A 22,860-nucleotide genomic window follows, 5' to 3' on the forward strand; every position below is an offset into this window, starting at 1 on the left:
CTTCAGGAGGATGCAGACATCAAGGAGATCAACATCACCCATGTGGTCAAAGAGGGCTCAGAGAAAGCTGACGCTTCCCAGTTCGAACTCCTCAAAGTCTTGGGACAAGGATCATTTGGCAAGGTAGCACTCTCCCTCAAGGCTTTGGTTTCTCACACTGCATCACACGTCACTATTATCTCCTTTGTTGTTTTACTCTCCCTCATAAGCTTTGACTATCTTCTTGGGTTGTTTTGTTTTGTTTTTTTCTTCTCTCAGGTGTTCCTGGTGCGCAAGGTGACCCCCCCTGATGACAACCAGCTCTACGCCATGAAGGTCCTGAAGAAGGCCACACTCAAAGGTAGACTAACCTGGGTTATGCATGAGTGAAGTCCCCACAGGGACATGTTGCAGCTTCACCAGTCACTAGATTCTGTCATTGCAATAGTTGTAGATTGTTTTTACGACATCGGCTGTCAAACGAAGAAGCGTTTTTTTCAGCTCACACCAGGCTCAGGAGAGTTTCCCTGCAGCCGTTCTGACACGTCTACCTGCTGAGAAAAGCAGATAAAACAACAGAGCTCCAATGATGTTTGCACAGAAAATGGCATTTTAATAATTAACAGGTTAACTTGTTTACATATTCACTTGATCGGGGCTACTGCAACTTAAGATTTCTGACCGTTGTGAAATATCTCTTTTATTAGGTGAGTATTTGAAGGTTTAATATGGTACGTCTGAGATTATAAGCAATACGCCATTGTCAGCTTCACGACTGATGACGTGTGAAAGTTTTCATGTTCACTTGTTTTGATAAGTTTTCTCTTTGGTGTTTTGGTTTTGCGCTGCTTCGCTTGAAGTCGCTGCACCCTCGCTTTCATATGAGAGGGTGTAGGCTTTTCCTGTAAGTGAGAATAGTGAGACCACTGCAGCTTTCAGTGGGTTTTTACACACAGGTGGTGTTTTGGCTTCCTTGCGATAAACGTCCAAGGGCATCGGATTTGTTGACAGACTGACAGGAGAAAACTCAGTGATCATCAATCACAAATAACTTAAGAAAAGGGTGTTTTTTTTTTTTGTAAATGGATAGATTGGAAGGAAATATATTTTTGTAATAAAAACATTGTGCTTTTTATTTGCATGTTACTCGTGTAGGTTGTCTTGATGTCAGTCTAAAGTCACATATGTCAACTGATCAAACAGGACAGAAGCAACACAGGCTCACTGGCTTAAAGGGAACTTCTATCTATCTAATTGCAGCATGGCTGCTGATGTAAACAAGGCTAGTCAAGACAGTTAAAATGACTCAATCCATCTTTAGACTGATCTTTATCTTATGCTCACACAAAATTAGAGTAACACATTTTTAGAACCTTGGCTGTGCTATTCAGTTTGTTTTTTTTCTTCATAACAACGTGCTGCACGTCTCTAGATCAGATCGTCTCCAGTCCCAAAGAGCTACAGAGAGCTCCCACAGTGAAACTCGGCGAGGCCGAACGGTCGCATGACTCAGCAAATTATGAATCATTTGTACTGCAGTCCTTCAGCTAATTCACCCATGTCATTGTTACACCACGGTGATCTCAGTGAAAAGTGGTCAAGGGATTTGTCTTACCACTTTCCTTGAATAGATTTTTTATTTAATTTTTTTTCCACCCTCACTTCTGCTTCATCACTCGCCCTCTTTAAGTGATTTCAACTGGTGATTGATACAGACACTAAAGTCTGAAACGTCCTTGTTCCTCTTGTTGCGCCCTCAGTGAGAGACCGGGTGAGGACAAAGATGGAGCGAGACATCCTGGCGGACGTTAACCACCCATTTGTCGTCAAGCTGCACTATGGTGAGTCGGAGCCACGCTTTTAAATCGCTGCACTTCCTCTGCATAGATGTTATTAACATTACAGGATTTATAGTTTTTATTGCTTTAAATTCCTGAAGCTTTGCTTGCGCTTCGCAATTTACCGTTGAATCACCTGTGATTGATGTGTTTGTGTGTTTTTAGCATTCCAGACTGAAGGGAAGTTGTACTTGATCCTGGACTTTCTCAGAGGAGGAGATCTCTTCACTAGACTCTCGAAAGAGGTGCGGGGGTTTCATAAGGTCGCCGTGTTTTTGAAAGCCTGGGGTCTGCTTTTGTTTTCCGGCCGATTTATCTCAGCCTCTGCCAAATATTTATCTAATTTTCTTCATTGTCTTGCTCTGGAGATGCTGGTTATTTCATTCTGCCCTCTGTGATTGTGTGTGTGTGCCTTCCAGGTGATGTTCACAGAGGAGGATGTGAAGTTTTACCTGGCAGAGCTGGCATTAGGATTGGATCACCTCCACAGCTTGGGCATCATATACAGGGATCTCAAACCTGAAAAGTTAGTCAACAGACCTCCAATATTGCTTAAAACCCACTTTTTCATGAGTAGGCTCTGAATAAATCTCCCGCTGTGGAAAATATTTATATATTTTTTGCAATCTTCGTAGAAAAAGCTGTTGCAGTGCTCCTGAAAGAGGTTTAATTTGCCATATACTAGAATATGCTTTCGTCAAATAATGATTGAAAATGTGAAAATGACACTTTCACCCTGTATTTATCATCTGAAATAAAACAAAGGTCAGAGTATGCTTTAGGTTAAGTGTGGGTGGATGAACCACATGTTTCGTGCAACAGCGAGGACTAACTTTTTAATGCTGTGCTTCTTAATGTCTGTCACATTATTACATTGCTTTAATTTGTCTCTTTGAACTTCATTTTTCGAAATTGGGGTTTTCATTAAAATAATTGATAGTTTTATCCTCCACTTGTTTTTCCCCGTCATGATTTAATAATATTATGAGGAAAAATATCAGACAAGAATTAGCAACCTTCTGACTCCCACGCTTTTCTTCCTTCTCTGTTGTATTTTGCTGCATTGCTAGTTGTTTTTTTAAGTTTGTAACTCCAGTCAGCAGACAAAAAAGAATAATACCAACAATGATATGAAATCGTCAATGTGCGATGTTTCAATAAGTGGGATATTCACCAATCAATAAACATTTCAACTTCGCTTTCTTGCAGCATTCTCCTGGATGAAGAAGGACATATCAAACTGACAGGTGAGCCTCCTGCTGCTCTTTTCACATCCCAGCACCGCCATCTCATTGACCTACATCAGTCAGAGCGTCACCACAGCCTTATCTCCCTCACTCCAGACATCTGCATATGAGCCTGCGTTTGTTCCCTAAGTTATTTATTGTGCTTCATCTTATTGACATCTAAAATACCATCAGTTTATTACCTCCGCTGCTATCCCGCTGTTATCAAAGGTCAAAGGTGACATTAGGAAAGACTAGAGGGGCAATATTACATTAATGAATCTTCAGGGGGTCAAAAAGCAGCTAAAGACGAGGTGCTGCAAGAGCGAATCTGAGATTTGTGCTGATTCAGTGGCCATTCTGCGACATATTTCTCTAACATAAATGTTGTTTTTATGTCTTTTGTGTTTTCCAGACTTCGGGTTGTGTAAAGAAGCCATTGATCATGAGAAAAAGGCCTATTCCTTCTGTGGCACTGTGGAGTACATGGCACCAGAAGTTGTTAACAGGCAGGGACACACGCACAGCGCCGACTGGTGGTCATTCGGAGTACTAATGGTAAGGGGAAAATAATTTTCAAGGCTAGTCCATATAGTAAATTGTTTATGTGCAATGCATCACCTTGTTAAGCGTGTGTGTGTGTGTATATATATATGTATTCAGACTGGTGGACCTGAGCTGCATGTTTTCTTCCCCAGTTTGAGATGCTGACTGGAGCGCTGCCATTTCAAGGAAAGGACCGCAAAGAAACAATGAATCTGATTTTAAAGTGAGTACCATCAGGGTGCAAGAACAATTCGAGACATTAGCCTTCTGTCACATAGCATAACAAGTGAAAATGCCTCAGTCAGTATCTGGTAATTAAAGCCGTGTGCCGTCTGTCTCTTCCTGCAGGGCACGTCTAGGAATGCCTCAGTTCCTGAGTGCAGAGGCCCAATCTCTTGTCAGGGCTTTATTCAAGAGGAACGCTGCCAACAGACTGGGTTAGTATCGACCCTGGGAACATGATTTTCAAAAATGACAGCAGATTGTAATCCATTTCACTTTACTTTCAGGGGTAGGGCTTTATATTCTCAGCTGTTTGATGGGGTTTTTTTGTGTGTTATTTTTGAAGGCTCCGGTCCTGATGGCGCAGAGGAGATTAAGCGACACTGTTTCTTCTCCACCATAGACTGGAATGTGGGTATCTTAAATATAACGCAATAATAACTACGTTGAAGGGTTGGTTGTTGTATCTTCACGGTGTGAGAATAAACCCTTTTCCTCTTTTAGAAACTGTTCCGAAAAGAGATGAAGCCGCCTTTCAAGCCAGCTGTTGCACGTCCAGACGACACCTTCTACTTTGACTCTGAGTTTACCTCTCGCACTCCTAAAGGTAAAAGCTCAAAGTTGAAACTTCACTTGTTCCAACAGCTTCTCTTTTTTCCACGTTTTATTTGCCATGCTGCTTCTTTTCTGTGTTCCCCGCTCCCCACTATATTCGGAGTGCCTCGTCCCTTTAACAACAATTATAGCATAGGTCTGTATTCTATCTACCAGAGTAACCTCTTGTTTGTTTGTTTTTATCTTATTCATGCAACACCATTTCTGTCTCTTTATAGTTTTCCTCTGTTCTCTGTAACATACTGTGGCACTCAGCACCAACATAACAATTCTGCTAAAATGCTAGTGTAATTAAAAAAGACAGCTAACAAATAATTAAAAGTAAGGAGATGTACGCAGACGTACACACACATTCCTGTCATTGCACAGCTCCCTTACTATACATTCATCACCTGCATATACTCCAGTGTGCACACACTCCCAACAAACTGTGTGTTAGAAAATATGTTCCATCTACCAGCTGACAAGCAGGAAAAAAAAAATCTGCATCTTATCTTTTTTTTTTTTATACTCCCGGGCTATGAAGTTGGCAACACTCGCCTGTTGTCATAGTTACAATCCCAGGTCCAAGAACAGGAAAGGGCTGCTTGCCATGCCCTAGACGATCAGCAAAGTCCAATCACCACCTGATGACAGGTTTTTACCCAGCCTGGTTGTCAGAGGGAAAATGCTCGCCCTGGTCGAGGTACAGCTGAAAATACAGATAGATGGATAGACAGGCGGGGAGGCACACAAGCCACATTAAAAATCCCATTAAGTGTCTGCATCAGACAGACACTGACGAAAACTGCTTTCATGTCTGGTTTCTCTCTTTCAAAGCAGTGTCTGTGTGCCATTATATGTATCATATTTTCCTCCCTTTGCTTTTTAGGCAAATCAATCATTTTAAAGGTGTCACACATTTTACAGAGGTAGGGTACACTCTGGACAGGCTTGCAAGGATCTATCCATTATCCTAACATAGTATTTGACCGTCTTTACAGACTCTCCCGGAGTGCCTCCGAGTGCTGGAGCCAACCAGCTCTTCAGAGGCTTCAGCTTCATTGCGTCACCTCTGATGGAGGAGGAGGGCATCGTGGAGAAAGTGCAGGCGCCTCCGCACCCGGTTGTCCAGGTCAGATTTATGTCCCATCCGTCTGTCTGCTGTACCATTTCATTTAACTGAGGGTTTGCAGGGGGGGTGGAGGAAATTCCAGCAGCCTATGGACAAAGACAGGGTCTTCCAATCCATCAACCACTGTCACTAATTAACATGAAAAGCATGTTTTTGCACTGTGGAAGGAAACCAGAGGCCTTGTAAATAATCCACATGCTCAGGGAGAACATGCAAACAAAACAGAAAAGGCCCTCCACAAGTTAGAATTGAGCCAGACTGGGAGGCAAAAGAGTGCTAGCAGTGATCTAGTGAGCTCTAAATTATGCAAAAGCCTCCCAAAAAAGTTAATATGGTGTGCAGCATTTCAAAGAGGAAAAATGGTGAATCATGTTCTCGTGGCAAAAAAGGGAAGAAAACATGAAAGTTGAGACGAGGAGAGCTGGATTCATTTTATGAGAAGTGTGTAAAGCTGACAGGAACAAAAGGGAGTGAAGTGGCTCAAAAGAGGTACATGGTTTCAGATCCTGTTTCATGCCTGGCAGAGGCGATAATTAGCTGCCGGTGTCAGATTGAGAGAGACAGTAAGGCGGAGAGGGAGAGCATTTCTCTAAATGGATGCAGCTCTTTCCTGAGAACCATCAGCATCCGTCTACCTCGTCATCTTTGTCAGTCTGTCACACCTCCGCTGCTCTTCACATTTCAACTCTTCCTCTGCAGCAGCTACATGGGAAGAACTTGCTGTTCAGCGACGGCTACGTACTAAAAGAAGACATCGGCATGGGCTCCTTCTCTGTCTGCAAACGCTGCATCCACAAAGCCACCAACACTGAATACGCTGTGAAGGTATGCCCCCACACACACATTATTGACGTTGTATAATTGCATTGACGACACCGATCCAAGTGCGAATGACATCAAGCACCAAATCCCTGCAACATCATTTGTTACCTGTGAAGTCGAGGTTTGACTCTCACTCTGTGTCCAGTGGCGAAGCTTTTAACCCTCGACTGCTCCCCAGACACTGCACAACGGCAGCGCCCTGCTTCTGCAATGCATAGATAAGATGAACTATGAATAGGATGGGTTAAATACAGAGAGGTAGCTTCCCCAAGGCGATCAATAAGTAAAGTGAAATTAATAAGTTAGTAGTTAAGTTTCTGAATTTGTATTTTCTTCATGCGTACTGAGGCTTCAAGTGTCACTGCCGATTTTCTGATTGACAGATGATTGACAAGACGAGCACAGACGCCTCAGAGGAGATTGAGATTCTACTCCGATATGGACAGCACCCGAACATCATAACACTGAAAGATGTGAGTCCGTGTCTACGCACTCGTTTGGCACTGTCATTGGGTAAATGATGGCGGTAAGTGACGAGTAATATGCGTTTCAGGTCTACGACAATGGGAAGCAGGTGTTCCTGGTGACGGAGCTGATGCGCGGAGGGGAGCTGCTGGATCGGATCCTGAAGCAGAAGTTCTTCTCGGAGCGAGAGGCCAGCGCTGTGCTTCACACTATCACCAAGACTGTGGAGTACCTCCACTCACAGGGGGTGAGGAGACCTGCTCATACACGATTTGTTTCTCTTGAGCTTAAGTCTTTTAAGATGATAGTTTAGTGATCACTAACCAAATTTGTCAAGTGTGATCCCTCAGCTTACCAAGATTATCTAGTCAAATTTAATAAATCCGTGACTGAAACTTACCTCGATCTCCGCACAAATGGTTTTCCAGTTGTGCCTTTTCAAGAAAGTAACTAAGGTCTTAGTCTGACTTCTACAATTGTTTAAATTGTGGGCATTCGCAAACGGTATGTCTGCATTTCTCAGTCGGTCCACTGAGAATAATGGTGTGACTGACGACAAGTGCAAAGCAGTATTTAAATCAGCCATAATGCTTACTTAGATGGTGGGCAGAGTGCACACAAGCGTTAAATGAAGTTGGAAGCGTTGGTGGAGGAAGTTATCAATCATAGTGGAGAGCACACACACACACACACACACACACACACACACACACACACACACACACACACACACACAACACGGGAGCTAATTTGTCACAAAGTCAAACACAGAGGAAAAAACAAGAACATCAAAAGAAATCAAGACAAGATGGTGAGACCTCAGAAGAACAAAAAATATATATACCTTTTTATGTATTTGTAGGTTGGTGAGGGAATGTATCTTAGCACAATGACAGAAGCTGTAACTGCTCGACGACAATGCACTTGTTTTTGGATTTGTGCATATTAAATTGATCAATTGACATATGCACCTCTCTGTTTTTTACATAGTCGGTGCACCTGAAGAGTAGATCAACTTAAATGTTTACCGAATGGGGCCTTTCAAGTTTTGAGTTTAAGTTCATCAATCATCTTTGCAGACATTCAAATAAACATGTGACTGAATCAATTGACAGAACAAGCAAAAGTCTAAATAATTTTACACGACATGGTCAGTACTGTCTCTGTCCATCATTGACATTGCGTAAAGTGACACACCTTCTTTGCATTCACTTCATCAACTGATCGATCTGCACTTTGCAAATGTTGTGTGACTTCTCCTTCGAAGACTCCTCGAGTTGCACACACGCAGATGTTTGCTGCCAACTAACATCCGGTAGACCAACAGCCTCTCTGCTCATCTGTGGCATCTTGTATTTGGATTCAAAGTCCTTCTTAGGTGCTATTTTAGCATGCACTAAAAGAAAAGAACATTTAAATATAAACACTTTGACACCTGCATTCATGATTTTTGCCAACTATATGTGAAAAATACCAAAATGTCAAAATAATAACCTGGACGGCACCAAAATGTGCAAATGAGAATCGATATTTGTCTGCTCGTGTACATAAATCATACGTTTCTCATGAACTATTGTGTGTTTTTATCCCATTATTTCTCCCTCTCTTCTTCGCCAGGTGGTACACAGAGATCTCAAGCCCAGCAACATTCTTTACGTTGATGAGTCGGGAAATCCCGAGTCGATCCGTATCTGTGACTTTGGCTTCGCGAAGCAGCTGCGTGCCAACAACGGCCTGCTGATGACCCCGTGTTACACTGCTAACTTCGTAGCTCCTGAGGTGAGACGCTCGAACGAGTAATTGCATGAATTGAGTGTAAAATGGAAAAAGAAACCTGGCGGCGCTAAAAAAAAAAAAAATTAAAAATGTGTGATTCTTTCTGACGGCCATTCTTAGGTGTTGAAGCGTCAGGGCTACGATGTGGGATGTGACATCTGGAGTCTGGGAGTCTTACTGTACACCATGCTGGCTGGGTACATAGCAACACTTCACTCCTGTTTTATCAGTCTTTTTCTTTTTTCTTTGCTCTTTTTAGTCATTCAGTTGTCTGTCTACTTTCTTCCACACTAGTTTTACTCCATTTGCCAACGGACCCGAGGACACTCCAAACGAGATCCTGGGGAGAATAGGAAGCGGCCATTTCAGTCTGACCGGAGGCAACTGGGACACCGTGTCTGAGGCTGCGAAGGTACAACTCCATATTTGCATTGAGTTTTTGCTATGATTGCTATGCACTCCCCAAATCCCACCCTCAACAGCCTTATACATTTCATTACGTGCAGCAGCAATAAAGGCATTTAATACGTTTCCTGCTTCTAGGACCTCGTCTCCAAGATGCTTCACGTGGACCCTCATCAGAGACTGAGCGCTAAGCAGGTTCTCAAACACCCCTGGATTGTACAGAGAGATAAACTCCCCAACAGTCAGCTGCAACACCAGGACCCCAAACTTGTCAAGGTAACAGAGCAAAGCGCATACTCCCATATTTTCACCCTGAGAGTTGAAATATTTAATTGAAGACAGCAGTATAACTTTATTCTTAACAAATATGTGATGACAGTAATGAAAACAACAAAACAAATCAAATGCTAAATCAAAGTGGAACAGATGTATCTGTGGCAGGTTTAAGCCTCTAACCGGCACATATCAACAAAATCCAGGAGTCACCTTTGAATCCCACCAACCCACATTATATTTTGATATAGAAAGTTACTACTCAGAGTTTGTAACACTGCAGAGATTTTACTTCCGTTTAAAGTTAAGAATCCTGCTTTTCTTGCATTTGTAAGTGCATTTGTCTATTTGTATTGTTATTGAGAGGACAGTAGATGGGCTATAATTCCTTTCTTGTTTTTCTTTTAGTCAGTTTAGTTTTATTTGAATAGAAAGTAAAGAGTCCCACATGAGCAAACATAGGTGACATTCAAAAGGAAACAAAAAATGGCTTTACTAGGGAGACACTTCTGATTAGGGAATTGTAAGCGGGAAAATGATTAGGCAGGACAGAGAGCGACGAACATGAGGTATGGTATGAGAATCGATGGGGGCAGGAGACACAGATCATCAACGCCATGTTCCTCTGTCAGAGCAGGAAGGTACAGATAAAGAGAGAAAACACAGACTGCAGGAGAGAGACTAAATATTAGTGGCCCACAATGAATGGACACAAAGTGGTACAGACGAGAAGGTCAATGCAATAAAGGTCTCTCAGCCATCTATACCGACAGCGGCTTAACTAGAAAATGGTCCAGGTTAACCCGATCCACCTCTAACATCGGAATGATTGTCTTTAAAGAAGCTGAATGTTGAATATTGAGCTTCTGCTTTCTTCCAGGGTGCAATGGCTGCCACCTACTCCGCCCTGAAGAACTCACAACCCACTCCAGAGCTCAAACCCATCGAGAGCTCCTTCCTCGCTCAGCGGCGTGTCAAGAAGCTTCCTTCCACTTCCCTGTAGAGACTCGAAACAGCCAATCAGCTCTCTGGAGTCTGATCAATACCACACTTCCTGGCTTCGAACCACCCAGTCAGCTTGCTTGAGGACTTCCTGTCCACCTGCCAATACCAGCCAAGGAACACTGACTATGGTCCTGTCCTCTCCTTGTGACATCTGTTGTCCCGCTCTGGCTATCATTGTCCTCATGTGGGCTCATGAGCTCTCGTTGGACTACCAAAAAAATAAAAATAAATCGTAAAAATGGAAGGGATGGGGGGGATTGAATTGGTGCAGGTTTTCGGCAGATGTATTGGTGCCGTGTGAATGTGAGTAAGTGAGTGTGCATGATCTGCCAGAGTCGATGCAGCCATGTTTTTGATCACAACAATGAAAGTTTCTCTCCTGATCATCATTGCTGTAATTAGTTGTCATACTTGCTGCACGTCTGCTTGTTTTGTCTTCCTGTTTTGTTTTGGGTTTTTTGTAGCGTTGATGAGCTTTACATTACCGGTTGTGCTGCCAAATCAACCTGTGCCGACAGCACACCGCCACAGTACTGTCCAACTGCTGTTAAATGTTTTTAAAAGGAGCATTATTGATATAAATATTAAACATTTCTGCCATAAATGCCTCTTTGGCTTTGGTACAGCCAGAGTATGTGGATTCTGGGAAATGTCAATTGCTGATGTTTTGGTCAGAGCTTGTATTTTGTTTTACAGAGAGCGTGTGTGTGTGTGCGCGTGTGTGTGTGTGTGTGTGTGTGTGTGTGTGCGTGCGTGCGTGCGCGCGTATGTCAGTTGCATGACTTGCAGTGTGTGTCTGTACCGTTTCGCAGGATGCTGCAGAGTCATGTGCATGGTCCAGTGACGTGATGATGTCATGTGGCTTTTTTGTTTCGCTCCTCTCCCTTTCTTTGCTTGGTCAATCTGCTGGCAACCATTTGAGGTGTCTATTATTTTTTTATTACTACAAAAACTAGTAAAATAGGTGGCTTTCTGTGAAAGAAAACCTGCCCAAGGAACAATGTGGCATGTTAAAATTATATACTTGCTTTGTTTTCTCAATTTTCTCAATTTGTTTTCCACAGTTTCTTGAATAATGCATATTGAATGCCGTTTCCTGTGTTGGCTGCTTTCGTTGTTTTGTTTTTTGTTTTCTTTTTGTCTCAAGAAAGTGGTGATTTGAAATCGTTAAAGACAAGCTGAGCACATTCAACCCTGAGGACTTGATGCCGTACAGGTCTTTTCTTCCGTTTGAAAACTGCAAAGGTTGCAGGGCTGACTGGAGTCTTCGTGAAACTGAGCGCTGCTTCGATTCCCCTGAAAATCGGTCAAAAACACTGATGTAATCCTTTTCACTCACGACGTTTGAATTCCTTTGATACTGCTCAATTTACGACTTGTTTACATTTTATCGGCGCCGAATTTTAGGCCTCTCGAGGAGAGAAAATGTGTCTCTTTGTACGTCGCTTCATAGGATAGGTCCTGCTTTCAGCTCAGTGCCTAAACCTACAGGTGAGGCCGAATGTCTTGCTTTGCAAACACATGAGAGAAACCAAGAAGACACCGGTACATGTGTGTTGAAGGACAGACCTGTGTGGCTCCATAATGTATGGACAGCTGTCTTACCTCAAGAGATCAAAGTTATGTTATAATTCTTGTTTGGTGGCAAAACTCTCCCTCCTTTGACTAAATTTATGGTAAGATGTTATATGATAAAAATAAAGATTTTTATATCTTACAATATTAAAGATTTAGTTGCTATGACCAGGTGTGGCTTATTCTTTATTGGGATGACCAACCGGCAATATAAGTTACTGAGTTAACTATGAAAGTGGTACCTTAAATAAATTTAAAAAAATCCCAGGCATACAGGTTGATAATCTTTTATATCAAATTCTCTTAAATCCTGTTTTCACTGCATACTCCAGATGGCGCCATTACAATCAGTCTGAGTTTAGGAAGTAGGGAGAACTACTCTAAATGAAGAATGAAAGAGTATTGTGAACTTAAATTAAGCTGTAATTTCAGTCTGATGGCAACAAGGTAAGTGATTTTAAGTTTCCACATCTCTCATAAGAAAATTAATGTTTTAGAGTAGACAGAGTATCATGTCCCTTGTGCTTCGTGCATTTACGTGTGCAAGTGGATAGTTCAGAGTAAAATGTGCTACCTCTATTGCAGTGTAGATTGTTGATTAAATATTCAGTTTTAGCTGAATTCACTAAAGTGGGTTCTGCATTAACACAAAAAAGAAAAACACTTAAGAGTGAAACATAAGATAGTCAAATGTCTTGGACCAAGGTCTGGAGGTTTAAGCAAGCATAATACACACGTTGAAACACATCTCGTATATCTGACAATGTTTTTCTTACCCGGCTGTTCAGACATAAAACACAGAAACGGGTGTATAATTGAAGGGTTAAATCACCAGTAACCAGCTGAAACTACACATTTACAGCAGTCACCTGGCTTCTGGCATTTTGCTGTAATCTATGATGTTTTAGCACAGCGCAGCCTGTAAATGCAAACTAAACTGGTTGATCACTTTACATTTTGTTATGCAAGTACAGCTACGTTATTATATTTCATTTGTGAGTAAATCCAGTTGAATTTCTTGATCCATTATGTTGACTGTAAACTCATTTCCCTGCTTTGTAAGATGTTGGTCCACACTCTGGCGTGAGACAAGACAGCCTTATTTCAAAGTAACAATTGAAAATGATTTACATCAACATACATGAACAACAAACAAGTGCAGGAAAAATTGTAAAGCAATTAAAAAAAAAAATGTTAATGCATCATTAGAGAAAATGAATTCAATGCAAGACATAAAGATAAAGCGCAGCACCAAACTGAAAGATCCAGCTTTTTTTTTATTATTATTTTAAGAACTGAATTGGACTTGTCCTCCAGTTTTCCCAAAAGTATTTGGAGCATAAGAACTAAAAGCAGCTTTTGCATGTTTAGTTCTGACTCTGGAAGGTTTGAACAGATGGGTCTAAAACCAGAGCCCTGCAGCTCTGGGGCCATATGTGTAGCACTTCTTCAGTGGCTCCCTGAAGCTTTCAGAAAAGTATACCCAAATAAACATCCTTTTTTAAGGTTATTTACATATCAGTAATTTACAAAAGGACTCAAATGGGCTTTAAAAGAGATAAATAGCTGAAATCACCATAAATGGAGAGAAATGCTAAAACAGCTTAGAAATAACTAGAATACTTAGAAATAAGGATAAACATGCACAGCTGCTTAAAATAGAACCAAAGGGATTAAAAAAAACTGGAATGTCATAATTGTCAACAAATGAAAAAAAAAGAAGAAGGGAGATACTTCTAACATCAGGTCCCGAAACAGCTGAAAATGGAATGGAATGTTTCCAATCCCAAATCCAGGTTTTTCTGACCAGAGCTGGTGGAAAATCTAAGATCAGATCTGAGATGAGATGTCAGTGGTGTGAAGAACTGCAGTACATTGTGTGTTTGGCGCTTGATCTGCCCTTCAGCTGCGGGCCTGATGTGTTTCCACAGATGGTCACTGGAGGGAGATAAAGTACAAGCTTGTGCATAAATGCAATCAACCCAGGCCTGTCTAGTTAAGTGCATTTGGGATAAAGCGCTTCCATCTGACCATGATTAATGCCGTCATCTTTTAATGTCCATTCAACTAATGCGTTATTTTAAGTCCTTTCAACCCTCGGGTAATCCAAAAACAGCTTCACACAGTATATGACAAATTTGCACCTTCTGGTTTAAGAAATATACTGAAAGGCACAGCTGGTGCATTTGCAGTTGTCATGTTAAATATAGTGTTGCATATTTATACAGGCACGGAGGAGACAGCTTATAGTATCACAATGAAAATGAGTTGCTTTCTCATCGCCTCTCCTCCAGTCCTTCCTCCCCTGTGGCATTTTAACTGTCATGTTGTACCATATTCTCCTCCTCTTCCTCCTCCTCCTTCTCCTTATGACACAAAGACACCATCACGCCGTGAAGCATCACTGCAGATTCAGCTTTATTACACATAGTATCACATCTACCTGCCCCTACTTAGCTGCCTTCAGTATGCACCACCACACTCACTTACATAACAGCCACACAGTAACTGCTGCACATCCTCTCATACTGCAGGTTTCTCTCACTAATCTGCAACCAGCACAGTCCCAGTGACGCTGAACCCTGTGCACTGTCTTATGTGTAATTAATGCTCTCTATTTATACACCGACAACATGAATGCATACCTTGATATGTGAGCGGGGGGCTCTGTTCTCGTTGACGTCATTGTAACAGTAAGTCACACTGATATGAATGACTTCCCGCCCCTTCACACACTCGTGTACACACACACATTAATAAACAGAGTCTGACGGACCCAGCCCGCAGCAGGAGAAAGCGCCCACTGATATTGATTACATTAGAAACACCAGTATCCTCACTGTCATCTGTGTAGAAAGTGGTGCCGTTTATATCTGGGTCCAGTCTCTTTACTGTTGACTGCAGCTGGCAGCTGGAGCAGCTCTACTCAAATGCTGGATTTTCCTGATTTTTTTTTTTTTTTTTTTACAACAGTGGGAGGTTGTGTGGGTTGACATTAGAATGGAGCCTTGTCTGATAGGAGCTGTCGAAGAAACACTGTCGAACACTTTAGTTGTATACAAACATGTGTAATGATTTTTTTTTTTCCCATAAGTATTGACATGTACATATATTTGCAACGAACAGATGCGTAAATAAGCAAGAATAACATGTACAGAATGTGAATGTGGAGATGTACTTAAATGTACAAAAAATAGTTTCCTATACATTACAATTCCTTGCACAAATATGTTATTGCCTTTTATTCAACACAGAGTGTACAATAAACTCTGGAACAGCAATATGCTACTATACTTGTCATCTCAACTCTTGGTTTGTTCATTTCAGCCTGCAAAACAACCTTGCAAAAAAAAATATATAAGTAAATCAAATTATAAACAAAAAAAAAATCAGATGTTAGAAGATGCTTGTTAGGGTAGTGGTTGGCATTGTCGCCTCACTCTGAGGAGTTTCTCGGCTCGAGCCCCGGCTACACCTTTAATTGCAGAGCTCGCATGGGGTTTATTCTGGACACTTTGGTTTCCTACCAAAGTACAAAACGTATCTGAAGGTACTTTGTGTGTGTGTGTGTTTGTTTTGCATATATTAGATATATTAAAAAAATGTATTCTGAATAATCAGTGAAACAATTTCTAGAGCATGTGTGGGAGTCCATTGTGGTAGAAAATGTAATCGAGCATGTGTGTGTGTGTGTGTGTGTGTGTGTGTGTGTGTCTTTGTCAAAGCAGGACCGTTTTGTGTTTAGTCATCCTCCGTGTTTGCAGGCAGGCTGCCTCTTGCTGTTCTGATGCTCAAGATGTTTACAAACGATGAGAGCAGTCTGCGCAGGCCACAGTAGACACCATGTGGGATTAGTTTAGAGAAAGCTCTTTTCAAATGCAGGATGTTGCACAACCTCGTGTCTTCCAAAAAAAGGGCCACACACATCAAAACATATTCTTGCGGCTCCCATTCAACCACTGCGGTCGTTTAGTCATTTAATCCTCTTATGACAATACTCACGCAAGATAGAAACATAAGAACTTTATAGGTTGTTTGTTTTTTTTATTTAGATTCAACATGGTCCTTGACAGCAGTTTCACCTAATGTGATCTTCTGCGGTTCAAGACCACCATCTTGAAGGTTCCTCGTATTATGTGGTCATTCTATCATCTCCAAACAGTCCGAGCATTCCCCTCCCATTCCCATCAAAATTTCAGTAAATCAGCCGTTTCTGAAACCTTCACAGAGAGACCAGCCTGTCAGGCACCAACAAACATGCCACGTTTGGAGGCACTTGAATCACCTTTTTCATGCTCTGTTAAATCAGGTTAACGTGACCTTGTCTGCATGCTTCAATAGTTGCCATGTGATTGGCTCATTAATTGTTGTGCTGACAAGTATTTAAACTCATTGAAATGGCCAGTAAGTTTATACTTTTCAGCAATGTTGTTATCTTCTTTACAGCTGTAACTGTTCTTTTGATTTGTAAAGCAACTTTAGGGTTTCCTGTCATTTTTTTTCTTCCACTTAAAGTCTAATCTCATCCCTCCCTTTCTTCAGCTTATCTATCTTAGTATTGGTTTTTTTTTTTACTGCGGTCGCTCCTCCCTCAGGAGATCCGTAAAGTTAAAAGCAGGAAGAGAACTGTCAGTGTTACTGCTAATGCAGTGCCAATCCTCAGATAAAGAGCTGAGTGCACGCTCAAATATGCAAGCACTCACACATGCCACCCAGCTCTGACCCGCTAAAAGCTGCAGTTGTTCTTGTTCAATCTAGTGGAAGGCAGATATTTAAAACCTCAACTTTCAGGGCTGCAAATATATCACACTTCTCAACCTTTTTGCGTGCATGCATACTTCTGGGTGTGTGTGAGTGAAGTTATCTTGTGGCTACCTTCGCATACTTCAATCATAGCTCGTCTGCAGTGAGATCACAGAACCGGTCAATACTTGTCTAGACAGAGAGGGCAAGCGTGGCTGAGGACTGGGTGTTACAGTAAGAAGGGAACAAGTCAAAGCATTATGTCATGATGCTATAACCAGATAATATCAGATAATCCCAGCCATTTGGACATAAATGCGCATGGACATAAACACTGTGTTTTGGCTACATGTATGTGCAGTTTGATATGATGACATCATTTTTAGTCAGATTGGAATGCCTTCGTTGTTGTTGCATATTTAAAAAAATACATAAATATAGTGTGTTGACAGAGATTTACATAAATGTATAAGGCATTACTATAAATAAGAATGTAAGGACACAATTTATTTAAAGGGCAGCAAGATGGCAATGATGGTATTGAGTTGTATCATGTCTGTTTATTTAAATACTGCCAAATGCAGCGCTGTAGTGGTTCGCTGTATATAAAGGCACCATTTCCGTGATTGAGGCTATCTGCTGGCTCTAATTTGACATTCGGTGTGCATGTGTGTCTCAAATCGTGTGTTTGTCCCGTGTAGGACTGGGTGTACCCTTCCTTAGTTCAGGCAGGTGGAGTCCTGGATGAAGCACGATAGAAGATCGATGAATAGATAAATTATTTATATGAGCTTTTTCAGCTGAGCCATAGAACTTTGGGAATATAACTTACGGCTGCTGAATTTCGTCAGGTACATTCTTGGTGACTCAAAGAACCCATAAAGCATTTTTCAGTGCAACGAACTGCTGTTCAGTTGCAGTGTCGGGCAAATCGGTTATCCGTGTCAGATCAGTCAAACCAGATGGGGAGTGTGAAAGCGGAGTGCCGGGAAACGGTGATAAAACCGAGCCGCAAGGTGATAAACGGAGAGAGAAACGGGAACATCACCGCTCCCTCCCACTTTTGCCATTTGATATCAAGTCAGTGTTGCTAAGGGCAACCACCCAAGAAAGGGTAGAAGGAGGAAAATGGAGAAAGGAGCTGGTGAGAGGGATGGCAGGAGAGATGCTGAGCGAATAGAAAGTAACAGAGAGAGACCTCTCCATCTCTTTCCCCTTCTCTGCCTTGCTTGACTGAGCAGAGCTGGTCAAAGCAGAGCTCCAGATGACGACGAAGCAAAACAGTCAAGCGGAGGACACGACAGCCTGCCAGCATCAGCAGCAGAGAGGAAAGCTGCCCAATCATCAGCTGACGTGCTCATGAGTTCAGCAGCCAATGAAATGCCAGGAGGCACCCTCCCCGGCACAGCCACTCACGGATGCAGAGAGAACGCCAGCCTGGCTCAGATCTCTCATTAATGAATGGAAGCATTCCCAGGCTGCATCACTGCACATCTCTGCGCTCGCTGCTCGCTGCTCGCTCTCCTGAAACACAACAACTGAGGGAAAACACCGACAGCGACAGTAAGGACAGCGGCAGAACAGGAGGCATTCAGCAACGGCTATGAAGAGACGGCAAAGGAACACAGACACCCAGGATGAGGACGCGACAGAGGACATGGCAGCAGCCATCGAAAACAAGGACCCACATCCTGATATCCACCCACCGGACTCATTGTCTCCAACATCATCCTCCCCCCGTCTTCCTCCCCTTGCCATGCCACCTTCTACATCTGCCTCAGGTCTCCTGGCACTTGCTTCCCCAGCCACCCGGCGCTCCATTTCCATGGGAGACTTCCGGAGGGTGACAGGAGCCCTCCGGACTGGTTCTGAACCCCCATCCACCTCTGCCACGGCCCCTTCCTCCAAACTTGTGACCCCGAGCTCCAGCATGGAGTTTGAGGCTGCTCGACGGCGCCTCCTGGAGGTGGAGGAGCGCCAGCGTGTCATCAGAGAGATGGAGCGGCGGCTGGAGGAGCTCAGAGAGGTGTTTGTGCGCTCGGAGCAGGAGGTGGTCGTTCACGGGGAGTTGGTGTCGCGGATTTCTGGCGCCGCTCAGCAGGGGGAGCTGTACGTGGCAGAGAACAGCCAACGACTGAAGAAGGGCCTCAAGTTCAAGAAACATCGACCTACCATTGTCTTTTCCTCCATGCTTGGACTTCGCACATGCCTCCCCTGGCCTGTGAAACTCAAATAAGACAACGAAGCTCGTATGTCATCCATCACTTTCGCAATGTGCTTTACACAGCTGTGAGAATAGACTTCTATTCTTTAGCTATCACTCATTGACACGGCTGCTCTCAAGTTCCCACCTTTCTGCTCTTGTTGCCTGAGGCTGGTCCTCAAGGGCTTTAGAGTGCCTACAATAATCACTAATGCTAGTAAGGAGCTTCTTGGTCAGTGTATTCCTGAGAAAAATGATTTGGCTAGAAAAACCATTCAAGTGAGTACCGGTGCATAATGTGTACAGGATGTCATCATGTCCTTGTTGTTGCTGCTTGCGTCAGTGAGCTTCCGATATAGCCCATGATGCATTGATGAGTCATTTCGTTCAGGTGATGTGGTTGTGCTTTGCTGTCAAACTCTCAATTTATTCAGCAATGAACTTAAAAATAGAACTTAAAAAAGAAACAGTGGAGATTATATAATATTAATGCTGCATAAGACAGAGAAGAAAAATGGAGACTGAATTTATAAGGAAAAGATCAGGAGACGGATAACAGCATCCTCTTCGTCGTGTTGAGCGAGAGGTGAAGGCAGAATGAAAGGGCAAGGTTAAGATTGCTGCGCTATAAAACCAGGAATGGGGAAAGAGAAAAGAGACGTACGCAAGATAAAGAAATTGCACACATTGTAGAACAGAAGATGTGCCTTGGCTTCTCTGCGACCACTCATCTATGACCGCGGCATCTGATTTTGGCAGCATAATAAACAAGGAAAAGCGAGATAATAGAAAGGGGGGGGGAGAGAGAGACATGTCGGGACAATTCCACCTGTGGCCTCTTTTTATCCAGTCACCTAGCAACCACTCATCTCCCCATCCTAAATCCGCTTCCACAAACACGTCGAATGTAACCAGCAGAGCGCTGCAACTGCGACATCATGACTGGACAGCTGCTGAAAGCCTCTGGAGGATTTTACTTTATCACACTCAACTTGAAGATCCATCGCAAATGGCTTTGTAGTGAATAATTGTAACGATAGACGCTTGTTGATGACGCTGCCGACTACAGTATGTGAAGATTGAAAGACACAGTTTAAGTCATGCATGCATAAGAAAGGGAAAAAAAAGAAGTAGACCATCACTGTTTTTCAGATTAGATTTTAGTGCTGTGTGCAGGAATAGAAGTTTGCACCTTTTGGTAAAACAAGGCCCACTGGTGTCTTGTCACTCTAATCATATTTTGTGGAGTGATGAAGTTATACAACACGCTTTCGGTCAGGGTTCGGTTGTGTGATTTGTATGGAAATATAATTTTAGAGCTCATCCCATAAACATGTTGTAATCCAGCATGCACCGCTAAATCTGTCTCCTGTACACAAACAGTCTACATTTTTTGACCTAATTCTTCATTAACTCCCTCCCAATTCTATTCTCTTTGGATTAAGAAAAGACTATCTCTTGAATTCATCTACTCCACCAATCCCTTGCCTCTGTTGTATCTGTGTGCATAGACTGCACAGCCGATACACCAGGGATTTCTATTTTTGGCATTTGAAGGTTACGGCAGAAAGGCAGGGATTCGGTCTCAGCACAGCGTTTGCTGGAGAAAGCACACACGGAGACGTGAGTGCATGCTGGTATTCATCCGTGTGTGTCACTTTCTCAAAGAATCAAACGGGATTTCTGCGACTGCACGCTCCCTGATGGTGCTTCGATTGCTCTCCTATTATCGATGACCTCACCGAAGAACAATGGAGCCAGGCTGTTTATCACAGAGGTCTGTGGCTTTACTGCAGAATCACTCACAAAATAGTTTCCGTCAAATACTCGCGTGCACTTAAGTATGACATTTGTAATTATTTCCTCGTCCATTAAGTGAAGAATTGCAGAAAAGGAGAGGGAAAAAGTTCTCTGAGACGAGGCTGCCTGTATCCTAGAAGCTTTTTTCGAAGTGTGCAGAGAAATTTGATGCATGTGAAAATAGATGTGAAGACTAAAAAAAGCATGAGTTGGACTCAAAACAAGTCGCACCCACATGTTAGCTTTGGGTATTTTCTGAGTTTAACTTTAAAGGGCTTGAATGATCAGTTTGTTCACGCTTCCTGGAAGCACACTTAAAGCGGCACCCCACCGATATTACTTTAATATGTAGATTAACACTTAAACCTCAGAAAACAGTTGTGAAATATCATCTGTGGCTCGGAAGGGACCAAACAAAAACAAAACAAATGTCAGCGGGACATCATCAGGGTTTTTTCTGCTCGATCAAAGAGTTTTTTTTAAAATGGAGTACTACAAACAATCAAGCATGGTGTGAGACTAAAGGTCATTTAAGAGGCATTTCTGGAGCTTGAATCATTCAGGCACTCAAATTCAGGATACTGGACTAATTTTTCATTTAATGTGTTCCAAAACTCCACGGCGTGGCCCTTCAGGCCATGATAATGTCGCATATTGTGCGTTAATGTTGATAGCCATGATGACCTTATCTTTGAATGTTGACTGTAAGCATTCCACATGATCGAGGTACAGACTGCGAGCTGTCTTTGTGCACATCCACACCAAACAAAATTCAGCTGAGAAGAATGCTTTGACAGAACAAAAGGGTCTTTCTGGCCTTAAACATGTACTAATGGTCCTATGTATATAGTTACAGTCCTCCGCAAATATACAGCTGGCCTATATATTAATGCCTTATGCAATATTTGTGCATCGGCAGAAACAATTAAAATTTTGACAGTTGAGGCAAACTGATGAACTCATGACCATCGTGAACTTCATCCGGATACCGAACATCTTCATCAGGACAAACACTTTAATTTGCACACTGATGATGTAGGACTACACCTTTTGGATTTTTTTTCTATATATGTATGTAAAAAACAACAACAACTGTTTCCCAAAGATCTCTGGGCCCACTTGCAGAATGAATGTAATGCTATTTATCACATGACTCTTTTTTTTTTTTTTCTTCTCCTATTTTCCTGAACACTACTGGAAATACAGTGTGATCAGCTCTTGTTTGGAACTGTGGTTGAGAAAACATAATCATGTGTTTATTCCAAGTGACTGCGCTTAGGTTCAAAGCGGCGCTAAAATGAAACCATTAACAAGTTTCAGGGCACCTTTTAAAGAAAAAGTGTATTGTTGAATCATATTTTAACATTATTTAAATAGAGTGATACTCTTGAATGTGTAAAACCAGGCAAAATCACACAGATTTCTCAATTTCTAGCATAAAGATTATTCAATTCCTGACTGGATTCCTGTGAAATATTGCCTTGCTAGTAATTGGTTTGTCTAAATTTGAGCCTAAATAACACTTAAATGCATTTGATATATGCTTGAGAATCAATGTGTCTCTTTCACAAGACAAGAAGATATTTGGAAGTTACCAAATATCACATGCGCATTAGGAAGTTAATGTTTGCAGAGGTGGAATGATTTGCAGTTCTGACAGCCCTTTACTGACACACATGATGGCCAACCACAGGCCCAAAAGGTCTGTCTCTTGAATGTTTAGATATTTTCAGTGCTTGTTTGTAGTTTGGTATAATATGCATTTATGTTAAGAGCACAAAACATCCTGTTTTCTTAAATCAGGTATTTTTGTTGATGGAGAGCTGTATATTCTTCTTCAGTATGAATGTTAGGTTGAGTTATTTAAAATGCTCTATGCTTATCAGTAACGGGTGTGCTGTTGATTTGCTTTCAGCTCTGAAGTCAAATGAACAAATGAAAGTCTCTTTTGTATCTGATGTACCGACACTGCTTTTTGTTCCTTTTTAAACGCTTTGCTGCAAAGTGAAATAATGAATGTTTTACTGTTTTATGCTTAAATTTGCTACGACTGGTTTCATCTTCTTGACACTGTTAATTACTTGAGCACAGAGCTACAATGTGCAAGACCAGAACATATTCCAATATTATATTTCAAGTGTTTTTGGGTTTTTTTGTAAAATATGCAGAATTATTAGAATAAAAAGACTAAATAACTCAATTGTTGGTCGTGTCCTGTTCAGTCTTCTGACTCTTGATTTATTTTTTTTGAAA

General features: G+C 42.0%; 2 protein-coding genes across 9 annotated transcripts in view; both read left to right on the forward strand.

Annotated features, from left to right (window-relative positions):
* rps6ka1 (ribosomal protein S6 kinase a, polypeptide 1) overlaps positions 1-12,029 on the forward strand; it is a 56,964-nt gene extending 44,935 nt beyond the window's left edge. For all 8 annotated transcript variants that reach the window (XM_080479895.1, XM_080479897.1, XM_080479896.1 and 5 more), the window contains 20 exons: positions 7-123; positions 259-340; positions 1,740-1,820; positions 1,983-2,062; positions 2,237-2,343; positions 3,027-3,064; positions 3,459-3,601; positions 3,742-3,812; positions 3,938-4,026; positions 4,158-4,222; positions 4,316-4,418; positions 5,410-5,540; positions 6,240-6,365; positions 6,746-6,835; positions 6,916-7,074; positions 8,445-8,606; positions 8,724-8,800; positions 8,898-9,015; positions 9,147-9,284; positions 10,162-12,029. In XM_080479895.1, the coding sequence (XP_080336021.1) occupies positions 7-123; positions 259-340; positions 1,740-1,820; positions 1,983-2,062; positions 2,237-2,343; positions 3,027-3,064; positions 3,459-3,601; positions 3,742-3,812; positions 3,938-4,026; positions 4,158-4,222; positions 4,316-4,418; positions 5,410-5,540; positions 6,240-6,365; positions 6,746-6,835; positions 6,916-7,074; positions 8,445-8,606; positions 8,724-8,800; positions 8,898-9,015; positions 9,147-9,284; positions 10,162-10,284 (2,100 nt within the window). In that variant the 3' untranslated portion in view covers positions 10,285-12,029. The remainder of the gene's footprint in view (positions 1-6; positions 124-258; positions 341-1,739; positions 1,821-1,982; positions 2,063-2,236; positions 2,344-3,026; positions 3,065-3,458; positions 3,602-3,741; positions 3,813-3,937; positions 4,027-4,157; positions 4,223-4,315; positions 4,419-5,409; positions 5,541-6,239; positions 6,366-6,745; positions 6,836-6,915; positions 7,075-8,444; positions 8,607-8,723; positions 8,801-8,897; positions 9,016-9,146; positions 9,285-10,161) is intronic.
* A 6,034-nt stretch (positions 12,030-18,063) lies between these two features.
* LOC308119443 (uncharacterized protein) lies at positions 18,064-22,805 on the forward strand. The gene has a single exon (XM_080479449.1). It carries the CDS (start codon positions 18,208-18,210, stop codon positions 18,838-18,840), a length of 633 nt encoding a protein of 210 aa, XP_080335575.1. The 5' UTR covers positions 18,064-18,207; the 3' UTR covers positions 18,841-22,805.
* Positions 22,806-22,860: the final 55 nt, after the last annotated feature.

The sequence above is a fragment of the Lipophrys pholis genome (assembly GCF_963383615.2).
Source record: "Lipophrys pholis genome assembly, chromosome: 14".
Taxonomy (NCBI): Eukaryota; Metazoa; Chordata; class Actinopteri; order Blenniiformes; family Blenniidae; genus Lipophrys; species Lipophrys pholis.